At 31.7% G+C, this 26,774-nt stretch overlaps 3 protein-coding genes across 8 annotated transcripts in view; 1 reads left to right on the forward strand and 2 right to left on the reverse strand.

Annotated features, from left to right (window-relative positions):
* Positions 1-4,846, reverse strand: part of LOC146536174 (rho guanine nucleotide exchange factor 17) — a 94,886-nt gene extending 90,040 nt beyond the window's left edge. For all 3 annotated transcript variants that reach the window (XM_085190544.1, XM_085190543.1, XM_085190545.1), the window contains exon 1: positions 4,577-4,846. The gene's annotated coding sequence lies outside the window, so the exon portion shown is untranslated. The remainder of the gene's footprint in view (positions 1-4,576) is intronic.
* A 6,210-nt stretch (positions 4,847-11,056) lies between these two features.
* pasi1 (septate junction component pasiflora 1) lies at positions 11,057-15,718 on the forward strand. Of its 2 annotated transcripts, XM_085190087.1 has the most exons (7): positions 11,057-11,141; positions 11,331-11,585; positions 12,227-12,294; positions 12,900-13,019; positions 13,367-13,417; positions 13,714-13,824; positions 14,112-15,718. In XM_085190087.1, the coding sequence occupies exons 2-6, from the start codon at positions 11,399-11,401 to the stop codon at positions 13,798-13,800; spliced, it is 513 nt and encodes a 170-aa protein (XP_085046213.1). In that variant the 5' UTR covers positions 11,057-11,141; positions 11,331-11,398; the 3' UTR covers positions 13,801-13,824; positions 14,112-15,718. The 2 variants fall into 2 exon arrangements, with proteins under 2 accessions (XP_085046213.1, XP_085046212.1); XM_085190086.1 differs by having other exon boundaries at positions 13,714-15,718.
* A 184-nt stretch (positions 15,719-15,902) lies between these two features.
* The window catches only part of trh (PAS domain-containing protein trachealess), a 155,073-nt gene continuing 144,201 nt past the window's right edge, over positions 15,903-26,774 (reverse strand). For 2 of the 3 annotated variants that reach the window (XM_085190083.1, XM_085190085.1), the window contains 5 exons: positions 25,157-25,281; positions 22,972-23,165; positions 22,493-22,602; positions 18,503-18,650; positions 15,903-18,394 (listed from right to left, as the gene is read on the reverse strand). In XM_085190083.1, coding sequence (XP_085046209.1) covers positions 17,194-18,394; positions 18,503-18,650; positions 22,493-22,602; positions 22,972-23,165; positions 25,157-25,281 — 1,778 coding nt within the window. In that variant the 3' untranslated portion in view covers positions 15,903-17,193. The remainder of the gene's footprint in view (positions 18,395-18,502; positions 18,651-22,492; positions 22,603-22,971; positions 23,166-25,156; positions 25,282-26,774) is intronic. The other variant, XM_085190084.1, reaches the window with a different exon arrangement.

Here is a 26,774-nt window from a genome sequence, read left to right on the forward strand (position 1 = left end):
GCAATCAAAAGATACGAGCGTTTATGCATTATTTTTGCTATGAAATTTACCGTGTAATTAAATTTGGCAAGAAATAAGAACTTACAGTACAAATAAAGGGAAAACATGTGAAAATTATCTGAAATAGTTATCTATATACAGGGTGTCCCAGGAGCCAACGATAAAACGAAACCAGGTGATAGACCAAGTCGTGACAGTTATGAGAAAAATATTTAAAAAAATCTTTGTCATGTATTTTTCATATTATATTGATTTTAAAAAATATCGCAAAAACCGACACCCTGTGATGGTTTTTCACGTCCCTGGACTACAAATATTACTCTTTCTTCATTTTTTTTTCTGTAATGTAATCATGAGTAACCCTTCTGTGAATTACAGTTTAAGATTTAAACATACCTGCATCAGTTTTCAATAAAATGTGGTGTTTTTGCCAAACATTAAATTCAAAATATTTACTACACCCAACTTTAACCGACTGTACTATAAAAAAAATGTACTACACTGTTTTTGCAAGTAACTTTAAAAGTTGGCGCATTTAATCTGGATTCCGAAATGGTACGACACTTGCTGGATTACTTCTTTGTTGAAGAGAGAAAAATCGAAATACACGATAATCGGGATGACGTTCAGCTTTTTGGTATCTTTTCCGATACATTCTAGCTGCAGCATTTGCGTTACATAACCATTCTCCATGAATGAAATGCATATTGGCAACGTGTCAAAGACCGAGTATATGGCCTGCGAGAGCCCGGACTCGAGCACTGTTCTTATAAGTCCTGGGCCAGCCCCTAAGTCGGATAAGCGTTGCCTGGGCTAAGTGTTTAGTTTAGGGAGGTGACTGGTGTGGTCTGTGATCGCAGGATACCGTCCAAACTCTTATCCGTCTTATAGAGATCGTGATCGATGTCTTCAGACTCGTGCATGACGGATCCAAGGTACCTGAACTTTTCCAACTTAGGGGATGACCCAGGACTTATAAGGACAGTGCTCGAGTCCGGGGTCTCGCAGGCGATATACTCGGTCTTTGACACATTGCCAATATGCATTTCATTCATGGAGAATGGTTATGTAACGCAAATGCTGCAGCTAGAATGTATCGGAAAAGATACCAAAAAGCTGAACGTCATCCCGATTATCGTGTATTTCGATTTTTCTCTCTTCAACAAAGAAGTAATCCAGCAAGTGTCGTACCATTTCGGAATCCAGATTAAATGCGCCAACTTTTAAAGTTACTTGCAAAAACAGTGTAGTACATTTTTTTTATAGTACAGTCGGTTAAAGTTGGGTGTAGTAAATATTTTGAATTTAATGTTTGGCAAAAACACCACATTTTATTGAAAACTGATGCAGGTATGTTTAAATCTTAAACTGTAATTCACAGAAGGGTTACTCATGATTACATTACAGAAAAAAAAATGAAGAAAGAGTAATATTTGTAGTCCAGGGACGTGAAAAACCATCACAGGGTGTCGGTTTTTGCGATATTTTTTAAAATCAATATAATATGAAAAATACATGACAAAGATTTTTTTTTATATTTTTCTCATAACTGTCACGACTTGGTCTATCACCTGGTTTCGTTTTATCGTTGGCTCCTGGGACACCCTGTATATAAAATCGAAAGGTCACTCACTCATCACGAAATCTCAGAAACTACATGTGCTAGGAATCTCAAATTTTGCATAGGAGTTACTTATAGGACGTAGGTGCTCGCTAAGACGGGAATTTGCAATATTCGACTTCTAAGGGGTTGTTTTTGGGGTTGAAAGTTTATGAAATGTTATGAAACTTCGTTACTACAAATGCTACGAGTCTCAAATTTTGCATGGACGTCACTTATAGGACGTAGGTACTCATGGAGACAGAAATTAATAATAACGTAGTTCACGCAGGCGAAGCCGCGGGCGGGCCGCTAGTATATTATATATTAATAAATATAAATTTGTAAATATTCCATATAAGTTGTACTCCCCGTTGATTTACAATTCAAATATTGTTACGGAACCCTCAGTATGCGAGTTCGACTCGCATTTGACCAGTTTTTTTTATTGTCTATATCTGTATTCATATTTTGAACTAGTTTCCTTATATAGGGATAGAACAAAATGTACGCTCGAACTTATGTAAGATTTGAAGACAAAACTCATACATCATCAACCAAATATCGTCCATCTTATTAAGAATAAGCAAATAGTCGAAAGTGAGATTTTACAATGTCAAAAAAAAAATTTTTAATTGAAAATTTTAACAAGAATAGTCATATAAATACAAATTCATAATTATGTAAATATAAATTCTGAGTTCAGTCGTAGCGCACAAAATATGACTAAACGCGACTGGTTGTGGGTTCGATACCCACTCAAGGAGATTAAATATTTATTTAATAAATTTAAATATTCATTCATTTTCATTTCTTCGCTCTGGTGTCATGCAACTGGCAACACGCAATGCCAGAACAGAGTGTCTTACCACTACGTCTTGTATGATCCCTCTACCAACCCTGCTGTGTGCGGGATACAGCTTTAATTAAAAAAAAAAAATAACCTCACCCAATGATTTCGAAAGTAAATCTTGTTTTCATTATAATGTTGCAATATCAAGCCTACAAGCAAGAATAATCTAAACAAATGTGACTTATTAACACATTGCGAAGCGTACGTGAGTTACCATTGTTATGGGTTCGAATAAAATTGGTATTTATATACCAAATTAGTACTTTGTACGTGACGGCTGGCGTTTGACACATTAGATATAAATAATATATGTTAAATATATAAATAAATAGGAATGGCGCCGTTTAGGCTTAATAGATTTGTAAAAGGTGATAGTTGTGTGTTCGATTGTCACGTTTTATTTACGTTTCACGCTTTATCTCTCTCCGTTCTCTACTTTCCGGATCAGTGGCGGAACTTAACGCCTTGCACATTTTATTTCCTATTATAGGAACGTTATTTCCTATTTTAGAAGCGTTATTTTTTTAATTTTCAATTAATTTAGTTCTCTATTTAGAACACATATTAAGTTATGACAAACGATATAACAATTTCAATAAGAACGTATGGCTTAGTAGAGAGCTTGGATGGTATCAAACAGGCACGGGTTCGAATCCCAACAAAACTTTCATACCTTTTCAAAAGTACATGTGTTCGTACAGTTATCATTTATAAATTCAAAATAACGTTGTAAATTTCGATACTTATTTAGTACAAATTCATATTTCGTAACTTTAACTGTAACTTTTTAAAAACGCGACAATGATACCAATCTTAAGAATGATTTAAGACATTTGTAACATGAATCCTTACATACCGTATTTAATATCAGATGAAAAGAGAAACCAAAATGTATGTATAGATTATATCTCAAGGAGAGTTTACAAGCGCTTCTCTCGTTTTCTTTTTGTATAAATATTCCAATATAGCGTCCACTTTACTTCGAGCTGACTTTGATAAATGCAATGTCAATCATTCTTCTTCATTCCAATTGTATAATAGCCTATGTGTATAATATTTATAGACTGCATTGCTTACTAGAATCTTTTTATATCTTTTTTTAACTTTAACGCTGTATTTCAAGGGAGCGGGAACCCGGGAACCTAGCGTCAATGATAACGCCTACACCGCTATATACTAAATACGTTGAAATCAGAATCGATGTAATATTCAATTAAAATTTACAATATTAATGATCTTTTAATATGGTTAACTAAAACGACATTGGGTTCCACCCAGCGATTAATATTTACGAAGTGGTTCAAAAGAAACTTATTACTAAGTACTAAATCGTAATTACATGAATATTAAAATTAACTATTCCTTCTCTTGTTTTAATACATATTTTCGTTTCTTTGCACGGATGTACAGGTAATTGCGGCGTTCAGTTCCGCTATTGAATTCACAATTCAGCGAAATGTGGGCAGCGGAGTGTCTCAACACTAGGCTCCCTCTGACTGCCTCATTTCTTGCGGGTTACAGCGTGAAGCTGAGATATATCTTGCATAAGTGTATACTCGTATATACAATCGTGACTTATACAGTACTTTGCAAGAATCTTAATACTGAACTGTACTTAACTGTTTTTTGGATTTTATTTTTAAGTTACGTCATTTTTCGACCTCGTCCACATAATGTAACCGATTTCAAAAAACTTTGGCGAAACGAAATTTATTATTGTTTTTTGTTTTGTTTTGTATAACAATACAATGGACTTTTACACATTTTTTTTAATTGTAATGGCGTCCCATGAACAAAAAATGTTAAAATTTTCAGTGATCAACTTTTTCAAAGTATACTATAGTTTTAAATTATTACTAAATATTAGAAAAAAAAACCGAATATTTTATTTTCACTATGAAACTTTTTAATTAACCAAAACAAGATTTTCATTACTTGCCTCGAAGTATTACAAGCTGAACGAGAACAAATAAAAATCTTATTGGTCTCTCCACTCTACGTAAAATAAAATCCTATTAACAAAATGGCTTACAGCTAACTCAGCTCGTTCAAACAAAATATACCGAGTAAAAGTTACAATAAAGCAACAATGAAGAAAGTGCCCCAATCATAAATCCACTTACCAGTTTTGAATCGAGATAACCACGACAATGAACTTGACTGAAGCTATTGGGAACTGATATCAGCCAATACCGGTACAAAAAGCTTGAAATTTCACTTGGATCCAACTGAAAGCACTATGCGAAAACGTTTTAAATATCACTAATAGCACTATTTTTTGTGAAAATCCATAAAAATCTCATTAAAATCCCTGTTGAGAGCAGTGTGGTTGAAAAAAAGGAAGTCGCCGGGTACATGATCGTCGCCGCGGTGCGCGGACGCGGGACGGTCTAAAACTGAACCAACCGGTATGAAGTTGCCGCGATCGGGAGCGTGACCATGCTCGATCAGTCGGATCGTTGCTCACTTCACTCTGCACTACTATAATATAATATTTATATCATAATGTTTTGTTAAATATGTATTTGAGGGCAATCTCGCTTTGGTTAATGTTTGACGTAGGTGGGATGTGGGTTCGAATTCCATTGAGGGAAAATAAGTGGGAAATTCAATACACTAACATTGACACTAAATTCGTACGGCTTATTTTATATGAAGTTAAAAGCAGATTTAAGTACTTAAATATATGTAAATTTGTGAAAAAAGGATGAGATTGCATTGCATCTGAAGAGGTTCGTAAAGAATACATCGTGATAACGTATCTTTATGATTTAATAATGGATGCATAAAATATTATTATGCAAATATATTAGTTTTAAAAGTTAATATTACTCAATAGTTACATAGAAAACCATAAAATTGACTGAAATCCCTATAAACTGAAACAACCCAGATACATTCTAATTCGGGAGAGACGAAACGAGATTAAAACAGTTTTGAGTTCAATTTATTGCATTTCATAATATAGTCTTAACCTAATTTTAATGAACTTTTTTACGCTTACTTTTTAAATATTTAATATTAAAAAATTGCTAATTTCAATATTTTATCTAGATTTGGTGAAACATTAATTCCAAATAGAGCCGGAAAGACTTGTAGTGTAATTTCTGAAATATTTTGATAAGATAGGTATTTTATATTTAATATCATTAAACTTACTTTATTTAATGGTTTAGAAATATATTAAAATTTGTATTTCTGAACAATTGTTACGCATCGATTTTACATTTGCTTTACAATTGCTATAATTTTTTAAAATATAAAAAATATACTATATAATTACCATAGCTGATACTATAGAACTATTTATAATTTAGTCTGCAATGGATCGAATCCACGACCTCTAGCTTACCAGATAGAGCCACCAACCAATATCGAATAACACACGTTTAGAATCATAAGTACAATTGGGCCAAAACAACGAATATTTCAATTTATATATATATAATCTGCCAGGCCTACTATATAAATGCAGATTAAAGCGTGAAAGTTTAAAAGAAATATTTATAAAATTTGGACATAACGGCATAACATTTAAAAATATATATTTTACATACCTTCTTAAGGAATAAATATTAAAAATACTTTACTTATTTAGCTATCACATTATCTAAAGCATTTAAATCATTATGTCATCTTAGAGTAATTTTTCAGTGTTTGTCATACATTTTTTTCTCCAAGCCAAGTGGCCAAGTTTATATGAGATAAACATCAAGGTAAGTGTAACGTTATCATATATTTATGATATATTGACATTGCAATATATACCGACACAATACTATCGTTCATCGGTAGGTACTATTGATATGGTATCGGTCATTTGCTATCTTGAATTTATTATTTATTTTGTATTATATTAAAAAAAATCCAGCTTCACGACATCGTGAAGTGTGGAGGCACTGTCTTAACACTAGTTTCTCTCTGCCTACCTTGATGTAGGACTTTTGTCTTGGTGTCAGAGTGAAGAAATGAAAATATTAAATATTTCATTCCCTCGAATTCCGGAATCGAACTCGCAAACTGTCGCATTTACAGTCGCTTGTGCGTTACGACTGGCCTCTTCTCATTTTTAAATGTAAATTTAAAAAAAATGGTAACGAGATAAACCACGGCGTTAAGTTCCGCCATTCAATACGCAATATCGTTAGAATTCGGTGGGAAGTGGGGAACGAAAGTGTCCTTATTAAAACGAATTGTCTCGAAACTAAAGCCCCCGTGACTCTCTGCCTACCCTGCTATGTCCAGGATATCTACAGAGAGAATCTTAAAAAACCAAAATAAAGTAGTAAGTTGCAATTAACACTTTAATTAAAAAATACTTAACACTAAAGAGGTATTATTAATTTAATAGTATTATTAAATTCGATAATCAATAAAATATATATTTTTATTGAAACACTTTAAATAATAATTAGCATTTCTTTCCAATAAAAAAGAGTTCGACTGGGCTTTAAATCTAAGCTAGAACATTTGAAGCGCGCCACAATGTAATTAAGCTGAGTAATAAAAAAAAACAACTTTTTACTCCAGCATAGCGTTAACAGGAAAACTGTCACGATAATTGCAATACTAGTTTTAGAGTCAATCAACTAAAATAAATATTTAAATTACTTACATCGATCTATTTTTGCGAATTCAAAGTATTTAAAAGAAAATATTCGTTTTGTTTTTACATACCTTAGGCTGAATATGAAGTGATATAAGCCTAAAAATATTTTTTTTACCAAAAAGGTGGGAAATTTCTTAATATGATTAAAAAGTAATATTTTAACTCGTCTATCATTTATTACATAGTAACTAAAACAGTTAACAGATAAAAATAACACATTAACATTATTCAAAGTGCCAAAAACATTGTAATAATTACCATATTTAAATTTAACAGCTTTATTTAAAATGTAGCAACACTTAAAATTTATTATGCCTATTCATTATTGAATTATTTATTTCAATACATTATGTTACTTATATGGTTTTACGGAAATGCATATGACGGCGATCAAATTTACGTATTTCCGGTTCTTCAATTTGTTTATATGGTAATATGCTTAATCTTAATGTCGACTTTTATTGTGTTTATGGTAATCATTCACACGCCTTAATTACTGTGAAAAGTGTAAGTCAAAGTATAAACAATCACTCATAAAATTCGATAAAAATTTTATAGTGTAGTATTATATTTCAAATAAGAATTATACCCACATAATATCTATTTTCCTTGTGTCTAAATTAGTTAATATTTGTAGCGTCACGCCGGGTTCCCTCGTGTAGGTGTGGGACCGCAAACAGCAAGGTAGGCAGAAGAAACCCTAGTGTTAAGACATTCCGTTCGTCACTTTCTGCGGAATTCGAGGCATTGCGAGTTGAGTAGCGGAATTGAACGCCGCGCTTCGTCTCGACAACAGCGTAAAGGAAATGGAAACATCAAATATTTCATTTCCTCTAATAGGAATCGAACCCACAATCTGTCGCGTTTACTGTCACACTTATTTACCTTTGCGCCACGAATTGTCTCTATCTATTTTCCCTGTGTCTAAATTAGTTTAATTAATTATACAATATTATTCTTAATTAACATTAATTATACATTTCGTCTCATTTTTGCGTGTTCTATCTGTATAATATTGCGGGGTACCTGAAGAGAGCTTAGTGATAATAGCTATAATTATCTAGCTTCCGGCAATTTAGACATATTTTTCATTTTATTATACGTAATAATGGAATGTAAATACGGCTTAATAAATATTTAATATATAGATAATGTAATTTCGCTTTGCTCGCTTCGCTTGCCATCTTCAGCTTGCTTCGCTTGCTCTCTGTTAGAAAAAAACTTTAATTCTATAAAGAGTGTTTTGTGTCTGTTTAGGGATATAATATAGATCGTACTAGATTGTGAAATTGGATGTATTTTTCCACTTTCAAGCAAAAATTACTGAACGGATTTAGATAAAAGTTTACCGTAACACTTATATGCGTACATCAGAAGGACACACAGAATACAATTTGTTGTAAAAAAAACGTATAATTTTGCTATAATATCGAGTAATTAAATTAAATTAAAGTAATTATAATAACGGGCAAAGCCGCGTTTGGGTTGCTAGTTCCTTATATAGATACCTACCTATAATTCAATTTCTTTCTTACGTTAAATTTTACAATATAACGAAGCGAAAGAACTAGTTTAAACGCGCAAACATAAAAAGATATAAAATTTATGAATGTTAGCTTTTAATTAACAGATATTTTAATAGATAAATACACAGAATTAAAATTTATCGAGGGCCATGGCGACCATGATTTACATAATACAAATTTAAGTTAATGAAACACCAAAGTAACCGCCGCGAAATTTTAGGAAATAATCGCAATATTATTAATTAAGAAAAAAGTTTATGGTGTCAGTTACTAATTATAACGATAGGCCTAACATTCTTTATAAAATAATATTTGAATAATAAATAATTTTATTAGGTATAAATTATTTTTATATGTTTTTCTAACGACTGTCAAATAATAATTATTAAAGTATGTTATTTTTAGTAAAGATTTTTTTTTCTTTATTTCTTTATAACTTTACGTTTATGTAAGTAGGTAACACACGATTACAGAGCCTACAGAGTGGCCAAATGTTTGTTTTTGGAAATGTCTAGTATGTTTTTTAACTTCCCGCTATATTCTTAACGTAGTAGAGTAGACCGAGTGTTTCTAGGTTCCCTCTGTCTACTCTGCTACGACTACGACTCTCCGTTCCGGTTTCCGGAAGCACGCTTTGCCTCGGCACCAGAATGAAGAAATGAAAATATTAAATATTTCACTTCCTCGAATGGGAATCTAACCTGTCTTGGCTGTTATATAGTCTCTTTGTGGCTCTACGACTGGCCTCAAACTACAGCAACGTTAAAACTTATAATTTAGCATATCTATAGCGAAAGTTCTTATGAACTTTTTTAAAATATATAGTTATTAAAAAATTAAAAAAAAACAAAATACATTTTCTATTCATATCGATTCAATTCCTAGCTTGCGTTCTCATTATCAGCCAGGCTATGTTCTTGGAAAGAGTAGTGCGCAGTCATTGTTATTGAAATCTCTTGTTTGTTTTATTATTTGGTTGATCTTACGCGTTATTTTTTAAACATAATATTTTAGGGTTCCGTACCTCAAAATGTAAAAACGGAACCCTTGTAGGATCACTTTATTGTCCGTCTGTCAAGACCATTTATCTAAATGGGATGAGGTATCAAGCTAAAATTTATATCAAATATTCAAATATTCAGTTATGAAATTTGAAAACTGAAAATTTTTAGACATTTCATAATATTTATAAATATATGTTTGTACTTAATTTCATACAAAATGATTGCATACGCCTTAAGTTTTTCAATTTCTGTAAGTTGTAGGTACCCGCGTCCACTAACTTCCGGTAACCGTGATCAGTTAGTCTGTCCACCCAGTACTGGGCCTACCCACAGAACGTCGCCAAGCTGCCACTTAAGAACCCCTTCGCATCAACGGCCACCTTTTCTGCCACACGCCCGCCGCACACTCAGAGGTTTTGATCGATTTATCGAAAATAAAAAAAATAATAATTGTTTCTTTCTATAATAACTAATTAATTCGTTTAGAAGAAATTACGAAACGTACATTGTACATATATCGTTCGTAATCTATATATATAAAAGGACTTGTCCTCACTGACTGAGGTAAGACGCACGCACAGCCGTAACCGCTGATGATAGAAATGTGAAATTTGGACAGATGTTTACTTTCGTAATCTGGACATCCACTAAGAAGGGATTTTGAAAAATTTTAACCCTAAAGGGGAGAAATAGGGGTTGAAAGTTTGTATGGAAAAAAATTTAAATCGGCACCGATTTTTATAAAATTTGAAATTTAGATTTTTAAAAGCATTTAATTGAATACGTGTTTCATCGTTTTCTAGAATTCTCTCCGTAAGGGTGCAAATAAGGGGTTGAAAGTTTGTATGGAAACATCTTTAAAACGCCACCGATTATTATAAAATTTGAAATTTTGACTCTTAAAAATATTTAATTGAACATGTGTTTCATGGTTCTTTAGAATTCACCCCCTAAGGGTGCAAATAAGGGGTTGAAAGTTTGTATGAAAAAATCTTTAAAACGCCACCGATTATTATAAAATTTGAAATTTAGACTCTTAAAAATATTTAATTGAACATGTGTTTCATGGTGTTTTAGAATTCACCCCCTAAATACGCAAGCGAAGCTGCGCGCGTGCGCTAGTAATTTTATAAAGTCATCTACACAGAACACATGCCAAAGTCATCTAATATGTGAAAATCGCTCCAACATTGATCGTTAGATGGCGTTGTTCTGTTAGAATAATTTGAAAGATATTAAAGTAGAGTGTAGTAGAGTGCCTTTTTATAGATGCCATAATATCGTTATAAAAATAATAGCTTTACTTAATATTTAATAATAATATATTTAAGAATATAAGAATAAATATATTTTAGGATTAATATTTTTAAAGTAAATAGTTTGTATTACAATGGCTATAAATATTTATTATGTTATTAATGAACGCAAGCAAAACACATATTTTTAAGCTGTATCACCGTTTCCTTTGACATCTGTCATTTTAACTGTAAACTGTGATGTCAACAACGAACAACAACGTATTTCAATTTGAATAATTTAGGTTGTTACGGTACGTAATTGCAATAATTTAGTAATTTAAAAATATAATTTTAAATGTATAACCCTAACTAACTTTAAATAAAAGATGATTTGATTCATATTATCATAAAACTTCCATAGCGAAAGTACAGTATATATAAGGTGTGGCATCATTCCTACTTTGACTATTGTTTATTTATTTTCTTATATTTTTTTACAGATTTCTCACGTTTTGACCTACTCATTGTAACATACATTTGACTAAAACAAAAATCATAAAAATAAAATATGACAGTGTTGGAATCTTTCTGGTCACCATGTATTTGGTCTTCGAACGTGAAGACCGGGAGCAAAGTAGTAGCGGCATATACAGCAGCTATGAGCATAGTACTGATTACATTTATAGCATACCAAATGGCTGGTGGAGATTCAACACAATTATGGAATCCATTATTTGAGGCAGACGTAAGAGGATGTAAGTGAATTAGTTCTCTTTTTATTGTAACTTTAACCTATAGATATAGTCTTGAGACAATCCATTTATGCTTTCTGCCAAAATTTAGGCCCTCCAGGTGTGTGATGGATTGCCTCATGGAGACAAGAACTCACAACAAGTACAGATGCTACAGTCTCCAAAAACATCAACAATTAAAAGATATTACATGTTTATAGTTATATTCTTACTAGTGGGCGCGCGCGGCTTTGCATGCTTATTTGGACCCTTAGGGGTGAATTCTAGTAAACCATGAAACATGTGTTCAATTAAATACTTTTAAGAGTCTAAGTTTCTAATTTATAAAAATCAGTGGTGATTTAAATTTATTTCCATACAAACTTTGAACCCTTATTTCACCCCTTTAGGGTTGAAATTTTTCAAAATCCCTTCTTAGTGGATGTCCAGATTACAAAAGTAAACATCTGTCCAAATTTCAAGTTTCTACCATCAGCGGTTACGGCTGTGTGTGCGTCTTACCTCAGTCAGTGAGGACAAGTCCTTTTATATATATAGATTAGAGTGAGGAAATAATAGCACTTCACTTTACTACGATGGTCTTATGTGAGTCTTATTATTAAATTAAAAAATAAATATTTTATGTAATTTTTATAAATTTTCAGCTCTTCAAGTGTTTGGAACAATTTTCATAGTAATCCTTATTTGTCTCATCATATCATCTATTCTCATGGTAAGATTTCAAAAATGTTTTAATAAAAGTACTGTGAAAAATATTTTGTTACAAATATTTTATTATCAACCTGATTATAAAGCTTTATGATACTCTACATTAATGACTAGTAAGAATTTTAGTTAAAATAAGTTAATTTTTATATTTTCATTTCCTAGCCCTGGTAACAAGATAAAGCATGGCGTTAAGTTCTGTCACAAAAAATTCTCAAGAATGAGGTGGGAAAGGAATCTATATGTTAAGAGGCTCCCTTATAACACTAGTTTGCCACTGCCTATGCGGCTGTAAAAAAATAAGGGGCTGTCATGGCACAGTGGCACAAGGGTGTGACTGTAATGTGACCGTTGTGGGTTTGATCCCCACTCATGGAAGTGAAATATTTATTTATGTTTATATTTCCATTTCTTTGCTATGGCGTCGAGTCAAAGGGTGACGTTGAGAAAAAAAGTGTCTTAACACTAGGTTCCCTCTGCGTTGTGTGTGGGAAAGTGTGAAACTGACTTATTTTTATTTATTTTATAAAAAATAAGAATATAGAAATTTAAATATAAATTAGATAAACATAAATTTAATACTTCACTGATTATTTTGTTTTTAAATTTCAGGTTATGGGAATTAACATGTGGTTACGAGGGCTAATGCTACCTTGGCTTATTACTATGGGAACTATTATCGCATTTCAGTTTATATTTGGACTATGGCTGCTCGGAGGATATTATATTTATGTAAGCTATTTTTTAGTGGGTATCATAAATATTATAATACAGTAGAACAGGAATGAACAACATGTGGTCTTTTAAACATGTTTGTGTGGCCCACATGCTTAATCTCTAAAATTGAATTTATTTTATTGACTCTCTCCCCTTATAAAATTAATTATAATAAAATGGTATTGTATATTGTTATAAAATTAATTATAATAAAATGGTTGTACATTCTAAACAGAAACAATTGCTTGTTGTTGCTGCTTAAAAATTGGAAATTCTGTGCCGCAATTGGCTTTTAGTTCTTATTTGATCTAAAGTGGTTTTAATTTAGATAATATTTCATGTTATATTATTTTTATTTACAGCTTGACGCAACTTTTGCCGCTTTATTGGACTTCTTCTGGATGTCATATAATGTAAGTGTAATCATTTAAATTATAATTTTAAATTAATTCCAAAATATGAAAAAAAAAGATTGAATTTACTTTTAAAGAGTCTTTTAAAGAGGCAAAAAAAAATTTAAATGCTGTGTTAAATTCTGCCACTCAACACAGAATGTATCAATCGAGCAAGATCACTCAAATAGGGCAGAAACAAGAGAATGGAAAATCTGGACACTTAGTTCTTCCTCTTTATCTATTTAAAACAGCATAAAGGTAAGAAGTTGGATTATATATTATTTTTTAATATTGTAATTTTTATAAAATTTCAGATCTACTGCTGGATGTGTGTTCTTTCACAATACCAAATAATATTGGAAATGCAATCACCAAACATTGAAATATTGGTTGAATATTAATTTATTGACTGAAATATTTAATATGTAAGCATTGTATATTTTTCAATAGTGTAGAGGCATATAAGTAAATTACTTAAAGCAACTATCATTCAATTGCTCCAAAAAAATTAAGTATTCCAGTACTTTGTCAATCCCACAATCAGAACCTAACCAAACTCTTATCAAACTGCCCTTAATCAATAAAAAAAAATCCTTTTCAATAAAAAAAAAACATGGAAATCAGTTAGGGTGATATTGAGGTATTCGTCCATTTATTGTGCACGTACTTACTGCAAATTTAAGACTTATGTGATATTCTCATGGATTGTCAGAACCGGATCAAGTACCAACTTTCAAATAAAACAAGAATCATCAAAAACAACTCTGAAATCAATCTTGAGAGTGGGCCTGTGTCTGAATAATTTTTGAACAATTTAGAGATAGAAGAAAGAAGAATATGTTTAAGATACTAAAATAAAATATCTTATGCATATTATCTTAATAAAAATGTAGTTAATTATTAATTTTATACTATTGATAGATTATACAATATAAGGTTAAGCAATAATTAACTCAAAACAAGTTTTTTACCGACTTCTGTAAGAAAAGAAGGTTAACAATTTGACTGTATTTTTTTGTTACATTTAGGCCCTTATTTAAAACTGCTCTCAACTCTGAGATCGATCTTGAGATGCCGTTTTCTTTCGTGAATATAATATATGTATGATTGAAACGGTATCTTAAGATATATAAATGGGCATAGAAGGAGAAGTTATGTGTTCAACAAATATTGTCAATGTATCATACTAAATAATGTTATTAGCAGCAATTCATTTATTACTTAACAAAATGAAGATCTGATATATTTTATATTTTTTATATGGTTTAGTTATGGTTCACTAATGGCTATTGTGAAGTGTGTGGGTTCGATTCTTGCGACGGGGAGATTAATTATTTTCATTTCCCTGCTATTGTAGGACTTGGCGCGACATTGAGTTCTGCCACTCAACTCAAATATATTTTTCAATTACGGTGAAAAGTCTTCACACTAGATTTTGTCTGCCTATTGTAAAAAAATTAAATAATGATTGAGAGAGTGGCTCGTCACTAAGTTCTCTTTAATTTTGACAATGATGAAAATCTGATATTTTATGCTAATAAATAAATTTTATATAAATTGTATTATTATAAGGAATGCTAGTGACTTTTTTTTATTCTTGAAGTTTTACTTGTGGGGATAATAGTTTTAAAATCATATTATAGAAAACTCTAAAACCTATATTTATAATGTGTATATATTTATAAACCTATATTTATAATATATATATTTCAATTATATGCTATAATATATAAATATGAATTTAAATATGAACCGTCCAGTGAATTGTCTGTAACTCAAATACATACATATATAATGGTTGATGAGTTGTGGGTGTTCTAAAGTTAGCTGTAGATGATATTTTTGAGATGTTTTTGATTATATCCTTTTAAATGTAAGCGTTATTAACGTTGGGTACAACGAGTAAAAGTTCAGAAAGTCTAACGCTAGGGCGGTCACAACTCGTCGAGCCTACTCTACCTATATGTAAACAATAAAAAACAAATACATTGAAATATTATACAATAATATATCAATAAATTTGTTAAGAATACTAGTTTAGTTATATTTGTCTTGTTGTACTAAGCACGTTGTTAATGTTCATTTTCAATTTTAAATATTAAGTGTAATTTTCTTGTAGGTTTAGTTATTTACATTAATTGATATTAAATTGTAAACATCCGTCCAATTTACACCACCGTCTTAGATTATTGTGTATATTATTTTTTACACTAAAAATAAGTTTTAGTATCTATAATGGCCTTAACTGAAGATACCTATATATATATTATATGTTTACTGTTAAGTCTAAAAATGAAATATACATTTTTTCTATTTGCATTATAAGTGTTTAAATTATTAAATTAATTCACGAAAGCAATGTCAGACATTATTAAATATTTTATTTACAATAGTATGTAACTATGTAATGTACTACATGTTTAAATTTTCATTTGGTCAATGTAAAAATACTTATCCATTTCAAACAATACAAATTTTATTTCAGGAGAGAAAAAAAAGCTCATTTAAAATTCTTAATATTTTATTGGAGATTTCTGTCAAGTTATTGTTAAAAATAAAAATCAAAAAATATCAGTTCAAAAAAAATTTAAACATAACAAATAATTTCGATACAAGCCTATACCCAATTACTTTAATTACATCTTTAATACAATTTTTACGATAAATCTTAAATTACGATATAATAACGAAGCCTAAAAATCAAAATGAACAACTTTTCCATTCATATTGCACAATAAAATAGCACAAACAGCATAAATATTAATTTAATAATTATGAAATAACGTCTAATTTTATATAAAAAAAAATGTGTAAAAAGATTTAACTGGAATGGATGTGAGTATTTCAATTGTCATGCCTTTGTCTCTAAAAATTAAAAATAATTCTTTCTGGAATGTATCTTTTAAATCAAAATATCGATTCTATATTGGTTTAGAGTTAATCGATTTCTAAATTCAAATCGTACCAACACTAGATATTCATTGTCTGTTAGTTTAAAACTCAGAGAGGCTTCGATATAATTTTTACAAATTTATATTATTCGAATTTTAGAAAAGAAATAAAATTTCCACTGAATACAATTAAAACGTCTACTTATTCTAAATGTAAAATATTTAACAAAAGTCTTTGAGCGTGTCAAGAAAACAAAAACTGTCATAGATAATAAACGACATATTTACATGAAATCTTATTTCGAATAATAAAATAATATACAATACTTATTCTATAATTTACAAGTTAATATTGCCTAAATACGACCTCTATACTATATACTATACAATAATTTACAAAGAAGCTTACTTAAAATCGTTAAGTGATATGCAATAAGCTATAGGTATAGCTTAGCGGGCGAAGTCTTTCCCCTATTAAAACACTAAGAACAAAATACTGTTTTGGCTCATTCCATCGCCATTACAATGACTTGTCTTTCAATAAACAATTAAAAATATAAATAAAGTAATTTTCTTATTCCAAAATATTATAATATACCAGAATTTTCTACTCAATAATGCCAGTGGCGTTACTGTATAAACATTTGGCACATTATGTCATGATGAACAACTTATTTCCAAACAATCTACGTTCTCGCCGCCGTTCTGAGTATTTCGTAATACTTATTAAATATTATTTAATCAAATCATTTACATTCAGTATTCAGCCAAATTTGGCGCATCATTTTAAGTAACGAAATTATTACAATGCTTTAAAAACCCCAACAATTGATGTGACGATTCATTGCTACAAGGAAAACTCCTTCGAATATTTCCAAAATTTCATCACTACCGCAAACATGGCTATGAGCTTGTTGAATACCAATTAGTGTTCGGCGGAGCGGACTTATCCACGGGCTGGTGCGAGTGAGACGCGTGCGCGGAGTGCGCCTGTGGGTGATAAAGATGGAAGGACGACGGAGGATGGAAGAACTGCGTCTGATCTAACGATGATGCGTAGTCTAGGGCTCCTGGCACGGCTGAATAAGCCTGAGGTTTCAAAGGTAAAGGAGCTTCTCCCAAATAAGAGTGCCTTAAAGCCTCAGAATACGCGCTGTTGTCGTATGGTAAAGCATACTGTTGTTTGTCTCTAGGAGACACGGACCCGGGCGGTGTCATCGCAGAGTGGTAGTCAGCGTAACCGCCGTACGCCAACGTCCCTATATCTGTTCCTTTATGACCCAATTGTTCTCCATATCCAGATCCCTCGCTACCAGGCGGCGTGGGTAGCGGTCCTGATTGCCCGTCACTGGAATAATAGCCACCTGTACGGCCATCCCCTAAAAAGTTACTTCGAATGACACTTTCACGATTCGCGTAAAGCTGCCTCAATAAAGCCGAAGCAGGTGTTGGAGTGTGGTTTCCAGGAATTTGACGATTTAAATGATTCAAGTGATGATTTTGAGTTCCGATCCATTGTATGGTAGATTTTTGTTGCTGTTGTTTTAAGAGTGCATCAGTAGAAAAGTCAGTTGGCCTGTGCGATATTTCTTTTCCATCTAGCGCTACAGATGGTAAATGCTTGGACATGGCGTTTTCCAAGTCTCTAACGGACGTGGCATCAGACGTTTCTGGAATAGCTATTGCTTTGGTCATATCTCGTTCAGGAGTGATTGCGGCACCAGGGTTAGACGAGCTCTTTCGTCGTTCTTCGTCCCTGTCGACTTCTTCTTCACAATCAGTCGTATGTTTTCGTTTCTTCAGTCTTCTGGCTGGAATTGGCGAAGAGGCAGTTCTCTCCTGTGTTGTATGCAGCGGTAAGGGCTGGTCATTCAGTCTAGTTAGATGTGTGACATCAGAGGTAGGTGGTGCTGTTGAAGCGGAATCTGTGTTAGTAGGAGCTTCGGTTCGGTCTACATGTCGTGATGGGGGCGGAGGTGCTCCAGGAGTGTCAGCGTCTGGTGGGCCGTTTTCCGGGTCACCCGTTGCTTCCTCTCTCTTAACTCCTTGAACACTTTCTTCCAATTGACAGCAGTCCATTACCGTGTTAGGATATTCACGGCCACTGCAAGATAAAAATGCATTATGAAGTAATTTTACATTTTGAATGTATATTTCTTATTTTAATTTGATTATTTCGAGCAATTTAAAAGTATAAAGAAAATATAGTTACCTAATAACATAGTTGACGCATATAATATTCTGTTCCTCTGCATTCTTGGAGGAGCAGACGACAGTGGCACACGTCTGCATCCAGGTGTAGCCGCCGAGCTTATTCATGACTCTGTAGTAGTGTGTCAGCACTTGCCCCTTGTTCATCACTGTAATAATTTAAATGTTATAAATTAAAATCAAATCAAAAACAATCATTTCGTCATACTTTACGTAAAATTTCAAATGACTCATTTATTTCATTAGATTCTTCCTCCTATTCCTCATGATGCAAAAAAAAAACATGATTCAAGAACAATCCTTTACATAAATTCTAAACAAAAGATGCCATATTATTTCTATAATTAGCTCTAATCCTAAGTGGTTTACTTTATTTAGATTTCATTTTCAATAGACGAGTCAAACCATGAGATTCAACACAATGAGGGTACCTATACTATAATATAATATATTATATTATAGATTGTACCATAATCATAATTACAAAGAAATAATACAGATTAATCATATAATTCAACCATAATTATATTCATATACAACTAAATCAGTACAGATACTCATAATCGCAACCTTGAGTTAGTGAATTAAAGTGCATGATGACGATATTATATTATAAGGTAGTGTCACAAGTCGTAAGACAATTTTGTCCTATGTTTATGTCATTCATATTATTTATTAAATGGAAAAAAAGTAGGATGTAGTTGTTTATCAGGATAGGCATTAGTCAGAGGGAACCTTTTTCAAGACTTTGCCTTATTCTTATCTTATTAGGTAGTTTTAAATTTGAATTTTATTCCTTGGGTACTATCATTAAAATAAAGTAACAAGTTTACTTTAGGCTCGTATTCCGATATACCTTACGCTCTATAGGTAGGTACATTCAAAACCAGATTAGAAACAGTCAGATATAAGAAACAGGCAGAATGGAGCAAGAATTATAAGAAAAAACAACAAAAAAAACTAAAATATACTTAAAAAAGACATCAGTGTTGCGCATGCGCATGTCAACTTGCATTAAATTCAATACGTACGAAGCACAAAGTGTCCAACATGTGTATTGTGTACGTGAATCATTAAGACGTAGCAATATTTTGGTTTTGTTGTTTTATTGTTTATTGTTGTAATTTACAATGTGGCTGGCCGCGAGCCAAATGTTAGGCGTCATTTGTAAATACTACCTAACCTATAGTGTTCTATCTTATTGTTGTTTTTGAGGTATTGGAGGTATTTCTAATTTAAAAGTCTGTTACGTAAATGATTGGTGGTTGATGAATGATGCATAGTTATTTCTTATTATTCGGTGTTAAGGTTTCAATTGATTTCTAACTTAGACAAGCGTCTGGTAAAATTGTGATAAAATGTAAAAAAAATCAATCCCGTTATGAAATTTATATTAAATTATTTTCATACCTCGCCCTGGTAATAAGACGAAGGGCGGCGTTAAGTTCCACTAGTCAATAGGTAACATATCGAAATATGGGCAAAATGAAGTGTTTCAACACTAAATATCTTTTGCCTACCTTGCTAGTGACAGATAGTGACAATATTCACGTGCTACGAACAACATTTATGTTTAAAATACAATATTTACATTTTTTTAATTGGGATAATTCTAGAAATATCCCGTGTTATCTGGATACGCCCTCAGTCTTCACTATAAACCTACAATACCCACTTATTATATTGTCCCAACTTTGTTATCGATCGTTCATTCTATTACTTATGACCTCTACTAAAAAAGAAGAAGAACATTCTTAATGTACTTATTTCAAGCTCATACGAGTATATCAATTATATATTCCAACCATCACACACAATATAGGGCAAAACGGCAATACCAATACATTTTCCTGCCCATTTAATAGAAATCATTTATCCTTATCGATTGAAAGAATCGATTGTTTTCGATTATTCGTCCACCCATGACCCAATAAGAGTGAAATCGCTGCACTGACTGGTGGCGTAACGACACTTTGTATTCAGTGTGTGTTGATAGAAATTCATGTCAAGAAGACATGAAGGCAGCTGGTAGATTTATGGATGATCTCAATTAAACAGTATTTCGATATTTATTTGGCTTGGTAGTCCATATAAGGACTATAGAGCTTATGTCAACTTTAAATAAAATAATAATATGAAAGTTTATTTTAAAAGTAAAAATAATATAATAGTTCTAGTTGACTATTTTATATGAAAAGGCTGCTTTTCTTTTCGATACTTTTTTGTCTATATAATTTATAATTGAATTGAAAATTTTGAAAGTACAACATTTAAGTATATCGAGTAGAGCGTGGGCGAGCTTTAAAGATAAAATTTTAAATCTAGTAGTCTATTTTAGGTATATAAAAAAGTTCAAAAACAAATTTCCAATTTTGGAAATAAGCATAAATCCTAATTATAATCTATAGCGCTTTTGAAAATGTGAAAAGAATTAGTAACTTTTCACTGAATATCTCTTTGATTCAGTACTTCTTAACTAATAAAATATAAAAAAACATCTTCCATCTTTCCAAATTCACATAACACAATATATTCTAAAAATGCGTGCCTATATAAATGTAGCAGTGGAAAAAGAAATATAACCAAATAATATCATTTTTGTATGTAATATTATTATTTTCCACGTATGCATGTAGGTATCCGTCAGAATACAATTTAGGCCTAGCGCCGTACTGTTTGTGATTTGAATAATAATATACTAGCATCATTTCCTTTCTGCCCCGAGACGTGGGAAACGTCCTTAATGTTTTATGCCCACATTTTTTACTATGTAACCACATAGGAAAGAAGTTAATAGATATATAAAGTATTATATAGGATAGTAAATTATGAGTGAATCATATGGTCTCTAGGTATATGAGCTTACATACATCGTTAGATTTTGCTATTTTAGGAATTGCCAGCTTTTCGAATTAAACTATAAAGAGAGTGAGAAAGAGAAACGTCATTTCTAAAATAATATTATTCCGTTATTAAATAAACTACTGGACTTAAAGTCGAAATTTAATATGCTAAAATAGATTGAAATTTCATTTCATCACTATTGAAAGCTTTTATCCCAAAACTATCCCACTTATATAACAACACAACCACCGAAGCCTAAGGTATACGTACACGATTAACTCCAATCACGAAGCCTCAACGTCATTTACTAACATTTTTACCACATTGATAGCTTTATGAGACGATTAATTTGAATTTAAAATACAAAATACGCATATATATGTATATATGTATAGATGGCGGCCAAATGTGGACATTTCAGTCGTAGAATAACAATGTATGGAATTAACATAAAGTGCCCGGTGTTCGCTAGAAAGCGGGTAATTTGGTTACAGACGTACACACATGAGAATGGGATGCCTTATTTTGATATCGTATATAAATTGTTTATGTAAGTATATGTAATAAAATTAACTAAAACTTCCGTCAGCGCGCGATGGTGGAATTACAAATTTGTTTTATTGTTATAAATATCGATTAAGGACTAAGTATGTAATATATTTTTAGTATAAAAACTTAGCCCAGAAGCCTTACAATGTAATGTTTATTGCTTTTGTCGTTGAACAATTTTATTATAAAAATAATTAGTTATCTATTTTTTATTTATTTTTTTAGCTTTTCGCTATATCCTGCCTGAAGGGTGGGTATGTACTATGTACCTACAGAGAACCTACTATCAACCAACTCTGTTCTGCACCATCGGAATGACGAAACTCAACGTATAACATTTATTTTATTTATTCCGCGTAAAGCCGCACATAGCAGGGTAGGCAGACGAAATCTAGATTTAAGATGTTCTGGAGAAAGCACCACTTCCCGCCCAAATATTAAAAAAATCTTTAATTGTTGTTTAGACTTGCAAGAACGAGAAAATGAAAATAAAAATAAATCTCCCGAGTGGGAATCAAACCCACACTCGTCGTGACGACGACAACAGCCGGAATTATTAAACTTTCATAATAAATAAAATTTTCAATATAATACTTACAATCAACGTGACATTTTCTAAGTTTATTCGCGTCTTCTCCATGACATAAAGCGTATAGGTTTTTTCCAGTGAGCTCCTCCGATGTGTACCCGAGAAGTTCTGACACCCTGCTGGTAAATACAAAATAATCTATTACATCTGTTGATGATGTGCTTTTAGTTTTTTTATGGACTGCTTCCTGTATATCTTGAGGCTAAATATTAGAATAGATTTCATTAAGGTTTGTCGTTCAAATCCTGTAATAGTTATTGTATTTAAAATTAAATATCAAAATTACTTCAAATAATATTTTTTTTGTAGAAGTAAAGGTATTTTTTTAGTGAAAATTAGAAAAGATAACTTCATTTCTTTTTTTCTACAATGGGCAAAAATATTTAAATAAAGACAATTAAATTGATTTTGATAATTTAAACCCTAATCTACTCATAAACCTGATTAACTTTAAGCTATTTTAAAAATCATATAAATATCTGTAATACCTTGGCTCACAATGTGCTATTCGGAAATCAAAGTTGATCCTGGTGACGAACATGTCCGATTCCAATCTTATTTCGTGAACTGACGGTGGTGGTAGCGCTATGGCTAAAGCCACCATGCCCAATAAAGATGGTGGTGTTTTGCGGCTATGGGAAAACGTGTACTGCGGCCGAAGACGGCACAGCATCAGCACCACCTGGAAAGAAAATAAATGGTGTTGAAGAGATAAAGAAGATATAAAGAATTATGGAAGCAATGAAAAAACCATCCATGTTTTTATATTGATTATTGTTTAATGAAAAGTTCATAAAAAATAAATAATCATCTTTAAAGTTTTCCAAGAAAAGTGCTAATTTTAATATGTTTCCTACAATAAAATCCCATCTAAGCTAAATAAATAACAACTTAGCATAACTTCTCATATACCAAACACCCAAAAACTCTACACAGAAGCAAACAAACTCTAAGAACACGTACAAAATGTATTCAGGTAGCTAAACTTTTAAAGGATTAATTCTAAATTTCCACCATAAAGGAGACGCCCGTGGCACAACTCCCATATAAAGGGTTACGAACGATATTCTCTAATTGCTCTGTCGATATTTGCGAATTGTATGAGCAATTTAGATTTAGATAAACACGAATTATGGGTTTAACTCTCTAAGTACTAATCTCGAAATTTGTAATTTATTCTACGTGCCCATTCTATTTAGATATAGAAATGTCTTTGCTCTTGTCTCTAGAAGCAATCTTGGTATTGTTCATCATCATTCATCATGACTCAGTTAGGTTCTCATAATATAATATTCTTTATTGCATTCAACATTAAAAAAAACATTTAACAGAAAAAAACGTTAGCCTCGGTGGACTTATCTCTTTAAGAGATTTCTTCCAGCCAACCTGTGGGAGTGGTTGAAAATATATGGCGAGAAGACAAAATAAGCTTGATTTAATACATAAACTAAAATCTATTTCATTTTGTAAATAAAATTATCCACTACTAGTACCTAATTAAGTTGCAATTTATAAAAAAAATAGCAAAAATCTTATCTAATTTAGTAAATTCCTTAAAAATCCAAGGCAACATTCTATTACCGACTGTCTTACTCCACCTAGTACGTTATTCGCAAGTCGCTAGAGATATAATCGCATTTTATGTTCTAACACCGAGTTAAGGCAAAAATTATGGGCCACAAATCCGCCCTGGGGCACCCCACGCCCGATATAACTCCAACAATAATATTTGTGATCCAGTAACGGATAAAGCTGGGAAATTATTAAGGAGCAATAAAATTGTAACTCGCGTATTTATGGTGCCGTTTAAGATATATTATTTTTTTAAAGTGCTTGTCAGCTATTACTTTCAATATTTGTAAGTTATAAATTAATTAAGCAAGTCTTTATGGTAGTGTTAAGAGACTTCGTTCCCCATTTTCCGCGGAATTCTTGGGGCATTGCGTGTAGTGTGGCGGAATTAAACGCCGCGTTTTGCCGCGGCACCAGAGCAAAGAAATGAAAATGTACTCGTAAGTTTAAATAAATATTTCATTTTCTCGAGTAGGGATTGAACCCACAACCAGTCGCGTCCAACCTTTCTCAGTTATTTGTTAGTGAATATCTGTAATCAGTAGGAAAAGTATTATATATATTTAATTATGGCCTATATATATATTTGTTAAATAGAATATCAGTTTGCATTTAATAATGCAGCCTGTTATTTGTGATTAAGGTAAAATAGTTACAAAATAAAAACAATGATGTAAGTAAATCTGGAATCTCTGCACAAAACCTAAAGACACAACCCAACACACAAACGTAAAATCATTTTCTTCTCCAGATACCCACCCGCCAGTTACCACCCTCGTTTCGCGAAGAATGCCATTCGCCATCTCTGCTTCTTCCCACCTAAATCGAAAATGAAACTTCAGTCTTCATTTTTCTCACTCTAGATATGATTTGGAAAATGACCAAATTCTTAAACTTCTACATTAAATAATAATACATAATGGAATTGTAGTTACAATTATATAATCTAGAAATAAGAACCTAATGGTAGAATTAAAAGAAGCAAAATAGTAAGATCATCATGTTTCTAAGATCAATGAAATCATAAAATCATATTTGCTCAAAATTCGCCTCTCAAAGTTCTACCAAAGCTTGCTAATGCTAATAATAGCTAATGCTTACCCTATATCCTGAAGACTTGAAGTGGCACCCCCTCTTCGTTAACGTACTTTTCATTCGTATACAGAAAGCTCGATCCATGCCTTTGAACAAGCTCCCACTAGCTGCCAGGGTCATTTGTGCTGATACTGTAGAAAAAAAAAATTATATTTAAAAACTTGACTCCGAATGATCTGAATGGAATATGTAGGTAATATTTTCCAAGTGCAGCGTTGGGTTCCGCCAATTAATACGCAATGTCTCCAGACTGGAATGTCTTAACTCTAGGTCTCCCTCTCTCTCTCTCCTCTCTTCCCTCTGCCTACTCACTCTGTTAAGTGCGAGATGCAGCGTAGCAAAAAATTGTTACTTTCAATTACTATCTTCACAGAATAGAAGAAATCAATTGACAAAATCTCCAAATCCCATTTACCTATTTAGTTAAACGACACTAAATGAAATTCAATTTTGAAAAAACTTTTAACGGTGTAATAGGTTCGAATCCAACGTGATGCTTAGATTGATTACAAATTTATAATTAACCCTAACATCTTTGGGAGCCACGAAGCGTTTGTTAATTGATTTTACTGATCTCGTAACTTTAACTATGCTGTGATTCTCAAGATGTAGGAACTAATTCGTTCCTTTCTGAGAAGAAAAAAAATTAAGAAATTTCTTTTCAATTAGGATTTTACTTATCTGTTAAGTATTTTTTTTAGTTTTTACTTTATGCCATTTAAATTTGTTTTTACTATAGTATCCCAGTTTTTTCTATGCAGCACAGTTTAGGATGCACTGGATCGATTTCAGAGGCTTGCATGGCTATCAGACGACAATATGACTTTATCCACGCATTTCACCTGTCCATCAACGTCTTTCACGACGTCACCTTAACAATCGTCCACTGTCACATGGATCCTGATTGATTTTTTCTATAAATCAATAGATTCCTGCATCAAGTTGAGTTAAAAAAAAGCAGGATAAGTGAGTGACGTCGTCAAACGTTTAACTTTTTTGTTAAGTTTGAAATTAATTAAGTATTCCTTGTTAATAGTTTTCACAGTATACTCAAAATTAAGTTAAATAATAGTTGTTATTAATTGCGAACGATGCTTGTTGTGAATAGAAGATTATTTTAAAAAATATATGAGATAACTATAATTATATAAATTTTTCATTTACCACAAAATAAATAGACAATTCAATTAAAAATAAAGAAAAATGCGGTAACTAGCATAAATTGCAAACAATGTTTTTTTTTTAATTTCATAGTTTAAATATTTATTTAAATGGGGAAAACTAAGAAAAACAAGTATATTTCAACGTATCTACACTGATATAAAAAATTTAAATATTTAACGTCTGAATATTTACAAAAAAATAAGTAGAAAAAAAGAAGAAATTACATGCAAATCAAAGTTTTTACGACGAAACAACGTAAACGTATTTTCAAATCCACTCGACCGAGTAACTGGTGAAGTTAGAGAAATTATATGCTATACAGTTTTTGTTCCACCATCTTAATTAAACTTAGCCTATATTTGTTGATAAAAAGCGAAGCGAAGCTTTCGAAAGTCGAACCGAGCTATATAAATTTAATATTCAATACAATTCTTTCCCATAACGCGAAGTATAATATAGT

Source organism: Heliconius melpomene, chromosome 9, assembly GCF_056956725.1.
Source record: "Heliconius melpomene rosina isolate 202511_hmr_F chromosome 9, ASM5695672v1, whole genome shotgun sequence".
Classification (NCBI taxonomy): Eukaryota; Metazoa; Arthropoda; class Insecta; order Lepidoptera; family Nymphalidae; genus Heliconius; species Heliconius melpomene.